At 41.8% G+C, this 13,002-nt stretch overlaps 1 protein-coding gene across 1 annotated transcript; it reads right to left on the bottom strand.

Moving 5' to 3' along the window:
• Positions 1–314: 314 nt before the first annotated feature.
• HEY2 (hes related family bHLH transcription factor with YRPW motif 2) lies at positions 315–11,918 on the bottom strand. The gene is made up of 5 exons (XM_005551729.4): positions 11,675–11,918; positions 9,662–9,740; positions 9,451–9,534; positions 7,009–7,090; positions 315–2,450 (listed from the first exon to the last, which is right to left on the bottom strand). Exons 1-5 carry the CDS (start codon positions 11,755–11,757, stop codon positions 1,765–1,767), a joined length of 1,014 nt encoding a protein of 337 aa, XP_005551786.1. The 5' UTR covers positions 11,758–11,918; the 3' UTR covers positions 315–1,764.
• Between the last annotated feature and the right edge of the window lie 1,084 nt (positions 11,919–13,002).

Raw genomic sequence — 13,002 nt, 5'->3', positions numbered from 1 at the left:
TATCCTATATTTGGTATACCATTTGGAAGTCTTGAATTTGTACTTTCCCAAGAACTGTAGTTAAGAATAAAAGGCAGAGGAAACTGATTATTTCTTGCCTCCAAGTATCTTACCTGCCTATGCTTAGTTTACAAGCTCAGATAAATGTTATTTTCAGGCAAGCTGTGAATTATATCAAATGATTTTGAAAGACATAAAGAAAAGCCATAGCTTGGATTGTTAGTAAATAAAGACCTCTCTTGAAATTCATGTCGACTTTCCACGTAGAAAGTGGAAGGAAACTTTTCTGCAAAGCAACTCATCCACATAAAAAATAGTCAAAAAGGACTTCATTTAATTAGTGATATGTAAAGACTCTTGCATAGAAAAAGGTTACAAAGTAATGCAAAAAGACTAGGTACAGTAATTTTAAAACAAATATTTAAAAGTATAATTTTGCATAATGTTTAACATTCTGTTTATTGCTTTCTCCACACAGTAGAGAAATGAAGTGCATAATACATGTTGTGTCTCTTATCTTTTAAACATAAACTCTCACATGCTTGATTTCAGCATAAGAGATTATTTTGTCATTAAACGAAATCCAAAACACAAAACCACAACCCCATTACATAGCACTAGTTTAGGCATGGGCAAAAATAACTTATGTACATCCCATTGCATACATTCATCTTGCTTTGGGATCAAATGCAATCACTAACTTGACAAAGAGCTTTAAAAATTGTAGCTTTTCTCTTCCCAGTGCTCCCTCCTTGCTTCATCACCTCCAGAAATGTAACTTCTCCCAAAGGGTGACAAGAATAGATGTTGCATTATTAGGAGAAAATGAAGAGGATAAATATATAAAAATAGTCCAAATGAAACTGAATAAATTAAACCAAACTCCTACAAACTGGAGTTTTCAAGTTGGCATGAATTAAATAGCCTCTGGTGGGCACATGGTAGACAACTGCTCATAGGTGCACTATATAAATGTAAGGTTTATATAAAGAAGCACCATATTTTGAGCCATTCCAAAAAAAAAAGTGCCTGGGGGCTTGCAGGCAGAGCAGAAATGCTTGTTAATCTGACAACTGATGAAATAATTGCTTATACCAATGCACTGCTAAATGTCACCTCTTGGCATGTCTGTACAGAGAAGGCAAACTAAGGTAAAACTAGATCTTCCAACTTGAAAATTATTTTCAGCAGTCATTTTGACCAATAAAACCTGTTAGTTTCAGCAGAATACTCTTTCTGGCATGGTATTAAAATGTCTGCAGCCTATTGCAAGACTTCTGTCCCGTTCCTTTCTTAACCTATCCTCCACACTTGTCTTTCCTTGTGCAATGTCATATATCCAGAAGAAAACTTCCTAAGCTCAGGCACTTATGAAACATGACTCTCTCACTCTCTCTCTCTATATTTTCCCATCTAGTCTCCAGATAATTCAGTCAGGGCATTTTTCTTCCCCAATTCAGACATAGTGATGCACTGCTGGATGGTACAGTCCATACATTTTCCAGGAAACTTCTAAATGGTGACAAGTGTGAAGTTTTCAAAAGTTGCGATGTCAGTTACCGAGCTGCCTTAAACCAAACAAAAAAGGGAGAGAGAAAAAAGAGAATACCACATTTCTACTCGTGAGGTTTGTGTCTCAAATAGCTTTATTGTTCCTTTGTGGATCTGTCGGCATCTGTATGGCTACCTTCAGGGTGCAGAGGTTTTAAGCTGACTCTGAAATGGAGGACATTCAGTTACTATTGCAAGAAGTTCAAGAAAAATTTAAAAAGCTCCAACTTCTGTCCCCCAGGGTCGGTAAGGTTTACTGTTTGTTCCACTGCTGGTCTGCTGAGGACTGGACGTGGCTGATACTGACAAGGGCGGGCTGATGGCTGTGGCCGCGGCCACTGCTGCTGCTGCGTTTGGGGGGAGCATGGGGAATGCCCCCGCGAAGGACAGAGGGAAGCTGTGTGCAGCCGCGGTGGCTGCTGCGGCTGCAGCGTGGACGGTGGCAGAGAGGGACAAGAGAGAGGTGGAGAGAGGTGGTACGCAGGGGGCTACACTGCCCGTGGATGGCATTCGGAGGGCTGAATCCGCGTGGGCAAACGTGGCCGTGAGGAGAGCAGAGCCGTGGGCAGGAGGCACTTCTGAAGTTGTGGAGAGGCGACAAGGGGTTGACTCTGAGGCATGGAGGCCGTTGGGCTGGAGCAGGGCTGCGGGCAGGTGGTGGAAGGCGGCGGCCCAGTGATGCGGGTGGAGCGGATGATGGTGGTGGGCCATGGAGGATGTCATGGCCGCTGCCTCCCGCTGGGTGGCGCAAGTGCTGAGATGAGACACGAGCCGCACCCGCAGCGGATCCGAGGAGTCCAGGCCTTCCACCGAGCTCAGGTACCGCGCCACTTCTGTTAGGCACTCTCGGAATCCGATGCTCATGAAGTCCATGGCAAGAGCGTGTGCGTCAAAGTAGCCTAAAAGTGGGTTTGAGCAAAGTAGGGGACAGGAGAGAAATGGGGGGGAGGTAGGGGTGAGAAAATGGTATAGTTAAGAATAACCACCCACTGATGTTCCACTCTATCCTTCAGAAGACTGAAGTCGAACGATAATCCTTTCTGAAAATATTGCCAGCTATTTATGGTTTTAATTTTGTGCAGAAGTCAAGAAGGTATACTTTGCCACTCACATGTGTCACAACTCTGGCAATGCAATATGCTGCAGTTGTTCTTGCAGCTAAATATCACAGTGGGGAAAAAAATTAAGAACATCTGCGTTTCAAACACTTCCAGAGAAAGAAATGGGGTCTCCCCTTTTATATTGTGGCATAGTGAAATTCCCCAGGAAACTTTTTCATGGAAATACAGAGTTCTAGTCTCTCTGTCTCTGTCACATGAGTTGGAGATTAAAGGGCTTATCTGAAACATCTTTACTCTCTTGGCATTTTAACAGAGACGCCAAGTGCATCTTAGCAGCTTGAGGACTTTAGAAATGTGCTAGAATCGCCATAAATTCATAACTGCTTCTTGACTCACAATGTTTTTTATCAACAAAGTGAAAACATCTTGTCATAACTTTGTATAAAAAATTTAATGAAAACAAAATGAGTTTTTAAAAAATATTTGGTTTCTTACTTGAAGAGCTTATTTTTCTGTCCGTAATATAAGGCTAAGTTCCTGATATGAAAATACTGTATGTTAACTCCTAGTTTTTCTGAAGTTCAAATATATTCCTTACATTTTTTTGGCATACACCCCAGAAAAAAATGTATATTAATTTTGTCAGTGTATATGCATGCACTCCTATACCTATGGTTACTACCATAAAAATGGTTAGATCTTGGTCACATTTATCTGAGTGTCTGTCTGAAGACAATACATTAGAATAGAAAACAATAATGTGTAGTTATCAGAGTGCCCATGTAGAGCACAATAATAATCAGACATTTGGGGGAAATGTTGCCTTCTTGCACCTGGTATATACAAACAGATTATTTTTCATTTACAACTTTTTAAAAAGCAATTTCTAAATCAAAAGTTTAGTCTATTCATTTTGGGGATGTGTATATACATGAATAAGAAATATCACATTCGAACAAGGTTATTTATTAATTTATTTATGTTTGAGACAAGGTCTCACTCTGTCACCCAGGCTGGAGTGTGGTGGCCCGATCACAGCTCACTGCAGGCTCCATCTCCCGGGGTTAAGTGATCTTCCTGCCTCAGCCTCCTGAGTAGCTGGGACTACAGGCATGTGCCACCACACCTGGCTAATCTGTTTGATTTTTAGTACAGACAAGATCTCGCTATGTTGCCCTGACTGGTCTAGAACTCCTGATCTCAAGCAATCCTCCTGCCTTAGCTTCCCAAAGTGCTGGGATTACAGGCATGAGCCACCACACCCAGCAGTTATTTTTATCTAGAACATTTACTACATTATCTGTTTATGTTTTTGCTGATCAAAGCATTACCTGTTTATTCATCACCTATTAAAAATTTGACTATCTTAATCTGTAATCAAAGAACTTCGGAAATAGTAGTCACATATATCCAAAGTCCTAAAGCTAAAATTCCAACGATTTGGAAGTCCCCAAAAGATATTTGTGGCAAATATATACACTACTAAAACAGAAACAACAATAGTACAAAGCTGAAACCAAGAAAATACCATGAAATATGGAAGATCAGCAGCAAAAATAGTTATCATCCCAGGACTCTGACATAGTTAACAAATAGAGCCTCCTGGATTAGGATGAAAAGCTATTCCTGAAGAAGAGGTATTCATGGAAAGATTTCACATTTTGGTCCTCAGGGTTCTGTAGGGCTTTGTAGACTTCTGACTCCCATGAGAGAAAGACAGGGGTAATGAATAGAATAGACAGAGTCCAGAAATCCAGAAGGATTTTGAAACTTAGGTTATTCTACTAAATCCTCTCTAGATACTATTGTCATACCAAGACAGACTATAAAGAAGGAACTGACAGAATTGGAGCCCCAAGAGGTTCTAAGAATTTTCATTACTGGTCATGAAGTAATTGAAATTTGTGGTTTGCCTGCTATGTTGTCATATATGGTTGAGCTCTCTGTTGTATCTTAAGGAATATAAATTATGCAATTCCTATCCTATTGTGGACTTCAGAGGGAATTGAGGATAAGTAGCTCCCTTTTGTGCATGGATGTTGGGCCAACAATGACATACATGTCCATACCACTCCCTCTATGCCAGCACTATTCTATCGGCCTTAAGTAAATTAACTTGTGACAGCCTTATGAGTTATATAGTATGGAGACTACAACTGTCCTCTTTTTACAAATGATAAAACTGGACCAGCTCCCAGGGGACAGTAATTTACCCAAAGTCACAGAGCTAATCAATGACAGAACCAGTATTTGAAATCAGGCAATCCAGCTACAGATGCGATGCTCTTCACCACTGCACTATAAGGCAATTGGTAGTCTTTTACAATGTTAACCCAAACTGCCAGCTCCCTTCTTTTTTTTCACTTTTTATTTTTGCTGCGATGGAGTTTCACTCTTGTTGCCTAGGCTGGAGTGCAATGGCGCGATCTTGGCTCACCACAACCTCTGCCTCCCGGGTTCAAGTGATTCTCCTGCTTCAGCCTACTGAGTAGCTGGGATTACAGGCATGCGCCACCATGCCCAGCTAATTTTGTATTTTTAGTAGAAACGGGATTTTTCCATGTTGGTCAGGCTGGTCTCAAACTCTGGACCTCAGGTGATCCGCCCACCTCGGCCTCCCAAAGTGCTGGTATTATAGGCATGAGCCACCACTCCCGGCTGCCAGCTCCCTTCTTGAAGGCCATTCTCCAGTGCAATGACCGCTTCAATGACCTGACAGGCGACGTGGATGGAGCCTACTTGGAAATATCTGTTCACAAACTATTCTGGGACAAATTTTAGGACTGTTCGGGTGGCCAAGAATAGCAACCAAGATGGAACTTAGTTTTTATAATAAAGCCTAAGAACAATATTACTCTTTAGAAGTACGACTCATGCCAAATATTTGAAACCCTGATAAGAAAACTTAGACTTGTGGCTCACAATGCTAAGGGAAGTAAAGCAATCAAACAAATTTTCTTGTAGCATGACTAATTCAATCAGCATCCTAATATCCTGAGGTAGCAGTTGTAGAGACAGCATCATGGGGCTGCAGGGGCCTTTGGTGCTCATGCCGCTAGTGTAGCCTTCAAAGTGCAGCCCAGACTTTTTTCTTAGGTCAGAGGCACAGCAGTGGTCAAGCTACATGGATCATTGGCTTCTGTGATTTAATCCAGTTACCTTTTCTGTTATGTAAGAATGTTTGCATTTCATGCCATCATTCAGGATGGTTCCTTGAGAAGGTACAATCTGGGATAAATCAACCCATTGGGGCTTCTCTGTACAATGGTTACCCTCCCTCCTACTAGACACAGGAAAAAGATGGTTAAGATCAGGGCTGATGTTCTAGAGATCCTCAATGGTATGGCCATATAGGAATTAAATACTGGTAACAGTGGCTTCCCTCCAATGCCCTGCCTCTGCCCTGATCTAGGACCCATATACTGTGTAGTAAAAGGTTAATGCTGAGCACGGGGAAGCCTCCAGGATTTAGTTGGAGCCCTTAAATCCTTCTGATACCTTCTCCTTATTCAGTTGTTAAATGTACTGAATAACACCCTTGGCTAAGGTGAATATCCAAGGATTCTTTGAAGGATGAAAAAGATTCAGAGGGGCAAAATCAAGTCCGAGTTGTGATATGTAAGTGGGATAATGAAATCTGAGTGAACTAGGATCTTAAGGCTATTTTTAGCATGAGATGAGAGATCCTCTCTCACCACCTTGACAATTCCTCCCTAAATCACTATCCAGTACAGAGGACACCTCTCTAGGGCCCTGGACCTGGAGTGCCTGCCCCTGTTTGCTTTCCCCAAGAATGACTCTGCTCCATTAGTGGCTTCTAGTGTAGAGACTTCCTACCTGCACTTCAACTGTTCTGTTTGGTCTAAATTCAAGACCAGTCAAAATTTGAAAACAATAATGAAAATAACTCTAGAGTCACTTCCTTTGGAATAGCTGAATTATTTTCAGTCTTAGCCTTCATTTAATGAAGAAGGAGGAGGAGAAGGAGTAGGAAGAAAGAAGGAGAAGGAGGAGAAAAGGATTGCCTCTAACCTCCTGTTTATGTTTGGATGTTTGTGTGTTTGTTTTTTGTTCTTTCTGTACAGATTCCAGCATGCACTTCTTAAGTTCTAAACAAATCTCTGACCAGGCTGCTGTGAATGAAGCTTTACTCCCACAGTATTATGAAAGCAAACACAAGCCCAGGGTCAAGTGCTTCTTTTGTTCCAGAAGTTCTTTCCCACGAGTTCAATCCTGCCATTAGCATTGATTTCCACGGCTTTAATCTGGGGCCACCTATCTCAGCTTGTTAAAGAACTGTTCAGCTATGACTTCCTTACAATATTAGTGGGAATAATATGAAAAGAGAAAGGTAAAAAAGGCAAAAAAAAAAAAAAAAATGAAGTCATCTACTTACCTTTACCCCCTGTTGCCTGAAGCATCTTCAAATGATCCACTGTCATTTGCAATATTTCAGCTTTTTCTAACTTTGCAGATCCCTTCATAAATAAATAATAAATTATCGTATGTTCTACAGAAACTAATTTGAAACATTACACACTGAATTTAGCAGTATGGCTTCAATTTCCCTCTCACTAGACAATTCCAACTTTTATTTTTTCACAGAAAACTTCAAATTCTTTTCAAACCTTACATGAAAGCACTAATTAATGTCATACCTAATGACAACTATTTGCCATTTTAACTTTTAAAGACTAAAAGAAACCAGAATAAATGACTTTTTTTAAATCATAAGAATAATTATTCTCCTAAGATCACCACAGCAAAACGATTTCAATTGTAAAAATCTCAAACTTTGCATTCAATCTGTATCTTGGTTAATAGTATGTTTTATTATGGGGCATCAACAGTCTTCTAGAAAGCCAAAGTCTAGAGGAGTTGCATAACAACTGCAGAAGGAGATAGAATTTTAGCAACTGATTGTTAAATTTTTTTAAAATAGAAAATTCCAGTAAGTCCTTTCACAGGTCTACTAAATCCTGAAATAAGGTATTCACACTAGAACAATATAATTGGATCTGCATTTCAAGCAGATCCAAAAATTTTAAAAGGGAAGACTTTTATGGTTTTTTTCCTCCAATAATTACCAGCAGGTGTCACTGTGAATTTCTAAGCTCACAAACAAGAAGCAATAATTTACTACTTACCTAGGAAGCATCATAAATGCTTGAGGATTTGTGAACCTTTTAAAATAGTTCTTAATAAAATTGTCTTGCAAATATAATTCTATGTCCCTGCTTTCAAAATAAGGAAACCTCTAGTAACTAATTGAAATACAAATGTGTCATTTCAAACTGCCTCAGGGACTGTGGGTGGCTCCTCATTTCCTGGAAGAGCTAAATAATTACCAAAATGTTCTCTTTTTTTCTTTTTTAAGGACACTAAGGTTTATTTCAGGCCTCTATACTTTACTTGTTTTGTAAAAATTATCAGCACCACATACGGTGAGAGTGCCAGAGTTACTTAACTGCTCTAAAGAACACTTTTCTAATCATATTGTGACAGGGCCAACTCACTAGGGTTGGTAGCCAAGCTCTGCAAATGGGAAAGCTTGTGTTTATGGTAACTAACTGCCAAACAACTGACGTTTGCTTTTAAGGTTTAAGTCAACATTTAAGAAAAAAAAAATCTAACAAACCAAGAAAAAAAATCAAACAGACTTCGCCTCATCACTGCAGACATTTCAGTACTCCCAAATTTTAAAAACATCACTGATTACTGGCATTTTCACTTGAAGCCTATTGGCACTGAAAATGCTACTAATCAAAACTACAATTTCCACATTATTTTTAGTTTATCAAACAGAGTCTCTGCATATAGATTGGGTGTCTTGTCTTAAAAATGTATAATCAGTAGCATATTATGTTTTGTATTTGGTCAGTGTTTAATTTTTCCATGAAAATGGTACAAGGAGATTCAATAAAGTCACTAATAATTGAAACTGCACTTTCTGGATAATTTCCAAGGACTTTGTAGGGCTTGTTTTATAATGTTTGCAGATTCATGAAGTAAACAAACAAAATGGAATAAACAAACAACTGCCGTCTTATTGGAATTAAATGGGAAGTATTTTCAACAAGGACGTGCTGCCATATCCTTTGAAAGATGCTCTTAGAAATCTGTGTCATTAGCCATTGCGGCAGGGAGAGAGCTGCGACTTTTCTAAAACCACAGAAGATTTAAACATTTGGCTTTCTGCTTTTCTAAGCGTGCAAAATCTTTTTCTTTCTTTCTTTTTTGGTAAAGGAATAGGTGAACTATGAAAAGGGGCCCTTATGATTAATTTCATTTTTACCCAACTTCTACAAAGATGCCCCAAATCAAATGGCATTCTACCAAGCCAGGGATTAAAAATGAAAGCAAATGGCTTGGTAAATAAATTTTATTAGTATTGTTATTTAGGAAATAGAGCTAGAGATGGTACTTCTTGGGCTCTGATTGTTTTCTAATTAAAAAGATTACATTTTAAAAACATTTTGAGAAAAAAATGCTTTTTTTTTTTTTTTTTTGAAGGATACTGTATACAGCACAGTTTTAAATAAAACCACTACTGGTATTCATAGAAAGAACAGAGAAAGCATGAACACTGTTACCCTTAAGGGGAAAATAAGCTAAAGAATGGAAATGTTTTTCAACTTCATGATGGATTATGTTTTTAATAGTTTTGCCACAACAAAGCATTTTATTGAAATAGCTGCTCTGTGCCAGATCAGGGCACATACACCATTATTTTAATGAGCTTTAACAAGAACCCACATTCCCAGATGAGCGAATCAGATTGAGCTTTTTTTGGGGGGGTGGGTGGGATGGGGGAGAGTCTGGGGAGGGGATAGCTTACTTGTTTTTCAAAAGCAGTTGGCACAAGTCTTCTCAACTCAGATAAACTGTTATTTATCCGATCCCGACGCCTTTTCTCTATAATCTATCCAAAAGAAGCAAACAACCAAAGTTTATGAATTCACAAATGATAAAATTACTCAAATGGAAAAATATAACTGTTACACATTAGTATGAGCTACATGAAATAAAAAGGGGAAAAAATCACATACCCCTCTCCTTTTCTTTCTTGCCATAATCTGAGATGTTGTTGTTGGAGAATTCAATCTAATCACAGAGCTAGTATTTTGCCTATGAAATAAGAAGAGTATGTCAGGTGCTACATTAACATAACAATAGTTTCTTCTGGGTACTTGTGGCACCCATTAAATATTCAGAGTGATTCCACAGTTCAAGTCTGTGTTATTTTATTCTTAGTTCTTGTTTCACTCTGAACAGACTTTGCTTTCAGCCCGGCTGTCTCTTTTCAGGTAAAAATTACGCCTTAATTTTTTTTTAAATGAGTAATCCAGATGCTAACCCATTGGCCAAAATGTCCCAGAATTTTTACTTGAAAGTCTCCCAGTGAAATAATTATGGGCAGTTAGGGTGAGAAGTTAGGTATTAGCATTTTCTAGTTCCACTCATATATTTTAAAGTCAACTAATCTCAAATAGCTTCCCTTCTCCCTCCTGTCACGCACACTGAACAAAGTAATGCCACTTTTTCAAATCAGGGTTATGTTAAGCACCACTATTAAACAGATGTGCAGTCATCATACGTCAAACTCTTGTCTCTAGGTGCAAACTTTAAAATAAATAGAAGTTACCTACTGTTTCAAAATTTCAGTTAGTCATATATTGCAACAGGAAAAAACTGACAAACTTGATGTTTTGCATACTAATCTTCCAAAAATATTCCCTAAATATGCCACTGATAGGAAAATTAAAACTTATTTTATTATAATGGTTTCTTTTGAAAATGAAACTGTAGGTGTGTCTCAGCCTTTAGTCTAAGCTTAAATCTCTAGAAGCTGCAATTCACCTTGGATTTACTAATGAAAATATACTTTTATATTTAAAGTTCTATCAAAGTATTATTTGGTCACATAATTTTTACAACCCTTTCTAGTTTGTATCTGTTTCTCTTCATAATTCATGGATACTATGCTTCTTTGTGTTCTCAAATTGCCCAGGTTCCTGTTATTTGTTCTCTTTCATTTTAGAAATGCTGCACACACCAGGTTGCTATTACCCCACCTTCTCACTTCTGGATCTTATTTCTGAATTACCTGTCCCCCTCATTTTCACCCCTTCGTTATGGGTTTCACCTTTCACGTGATAGCTTCTGTTTTTCAGACCTCATTTTTAAAGACGGCACAACACTTTAATGATTAGATACTTAAACCGTTGGTTTCGTGTAAATATCTTTGCTCTTGCAGATTTCAGGCTTTGCTTTGTATGTATTAGAATAACAATATGAAAGAAAACCAGTTTTCCAAAGGTAGGAAGAATTTCCCTCTTTGAGTGACAGCTGCAGATAAATAATTAAGGTGCTTCTGGTGATGCCAATTAGAAGCAATTATCATTTGACCCGCCTTGGCTCTAAAATGCCTCGGTAATCTCCCTCTGTCACAGGAAAGTGGAGGTCTGGCTTCTGTGATTACGACGCCGATCTCTTCCAGACTTGAGAACAAGCAGTCAAAGAAATGATGCCCTTTCCGATCCTTACATCTGTCACTCTTGCGTTAGCCAAGTCACACACGGTCAACCTGCAAAGTTCAACCTACCTAGCCTTGACATCGCAGGTTGCTTTAATTCCTCCAAAAATCAAGCTGTGATTTTGGTATCTCAAAAAATAAAAAATCAAATTGTTTCTATTTTCTCCTGATCTATTTTGAAAGTGCCCCCAAATACGGTTTCAGTGGCTGGGGCATCGCCTGTCGCCCGGACGTTGCCGTTCGCGCGCCCAACTGTGACAGCCAGGACCCTCCCTTGCCAACTCCTGCGCTCTGCCTTTCAGTGGCGTCTCCCATCCTGGCCACTCTACCCCTACGGGGAAAACCCACATCCCTTGCCCCATCCCAACTCACGCTCTGAGATAGCCCACCAAACTTTCTCAGGCAAAACTTTCCCTCTCCACCCAGATGCTGCGGAGGGAGCCTCGGGATTTCCAGGGAGCCACGCGTGCACAAAGCTACCCCAAGCTCCCGAGCTGCGGGCCGCTCCCGCCGAGCCCGCGCTCACCCCGAGTAATTGTTCTCGCTCCCCACGTCGATGGTCTCGTCCATGTCGCTCTCTGAGGTAGTCTCCTCGCAGGGGCGCTTCATCTCGGCGAAAGACCGCGCGGGGCGCAGTCCGGCCGGAAGCTCGGACGCCGACCTGGGCGCAGCACCCTCGCGCCCGCCTCCTCCCTCCCCGGGCCTGGGCAGGCGCGGCTCCGGCGGCGGCGCGGTCGGCTCCTAGCGGCTCTTTCCCACGCCGCAACTCTGCTCGGCCGCAAGAGCCGGCGCCGGCCACGCCCCGCCGCGCGGGTAGGGCCACCTCACCCGCCCCCGCGCGCCGGCCCTGGCTGCCCGCCTGGCACCGCCCCCTCGCTGGTCGGCGTGGCCCGCGATTGGCTGGACCAGGGGGCGGGGCCGCGCTCACCAATGCCTGCCGCCGGGCTCCGGCCGAGGCGTGGGAACGCGGCCGCGGACCTGGGACCCCGGCGCAGCAAGCCGGCCGGGAGCTGCCGGGGCGAGCGTGAGCGCGGTCTTGCTAACCCCAGCTGAGGGAGCGCGCGGGCACGGCGGGGGCGGGCCCTGGACCTTGGGTTTCTGTTCTCCGCGCCCCGCGGTCTCGCGGGCGAAGTTTCAGTCCTGAGTGTAAAGAATAACCCCGAGCGCCTGGCAGAGTGCGAGCAGGCGCGTGTGACGTAGGGAGGCGCCGCGGCTCCTCCGGCCGCCCCACACGATGGTCCCCTGTCTGGACCAAAACTGCTGACTGGCTGACCCGAGCAGTCACATTTGCCCTCTGGGCTTTTGAAACCCTTAAATCAAAATTGCTTTTGAATCTGACAACTCCCGAGACTACTTCCGCGGCCTCGGGGCTGTTTCATATAAGGACGCGAGTTTTCCTGATCAGGTCGGTCGGCCAAGATACGATTTCCAATTTGCGATCCATCAGTTACTTCCGTTGGGTCTTCGGCCCCCAGGGACTGTGGATCGTAGACCCCCGCGGAGAAGCCCGTGGACGGGGGCTGTGTCAGCTCTGATGGTAGGAAAGACTAGATCAATGACGCGGGCATTTCAGAACATAATTGTAGATTTTCAAGTTCGAGTTTGTCGAGCTTGGATTATCCAGATAATTGCCTCCAGTCTCCCTCCAGTCCCCCTGGTGTGTGCACTCGCAGCCGCAGAGTTAGAGTCCGGGACGTGAAGATTGGCGCTTGGAAATTAAATTTGGTTTCTAAAGTATGAATTCGTGTCCAACAGTTCGTGCCTTGGACAACGTGGCTTGTGTAAAACTCAAGCTGTGTGTTCAAAACATGTTTTCTAGCCGCTGGTTCTCTCCAAGTTATGTAGGACTTTTGA

The sequence above is a fragment of the Macaca fascicularis genome, chromosome 4 (assembly GCF_037993035.2).
Source record: "Macaca fascicularis isolate 582-1 chromosome 4, T2T-MFA8v1.1".
Classification (NCBI taxonomy): Eukaryota; Metazoa; Chordata; class Mammalia; order Primates; family Cercopithecidae; genus Macaca; species Macaca fascicularis.
This window is presented reverse-complemented; position numbering and strand designations above follow the sequence as displayed.

Bases quoted from the DNA above. Each gene is read 5' to 3' on its own strand.
- HEY2 (XM_005551729.4), bottom strand. From the start codon at position 11,757: ATGAAGCGCCCCTGCGAGGAGACTACCTCAGAGAGCGACATGGACGAG. The intron at 9,741-11,674 runs GTGAGCGCGGGC...CTTATTTCATAG, and splicing joins AGCGAGAACAATTACTCGGG to GCAAAATACTAGCTCTGTGA. The intron at 2,451-7,008 runs GTAAGTAGATGA...ACCCACTTTTAG, and splicing joins TCAGGCAACAGGGGGTAAAG to GCTACTTTGACGCACACGCT.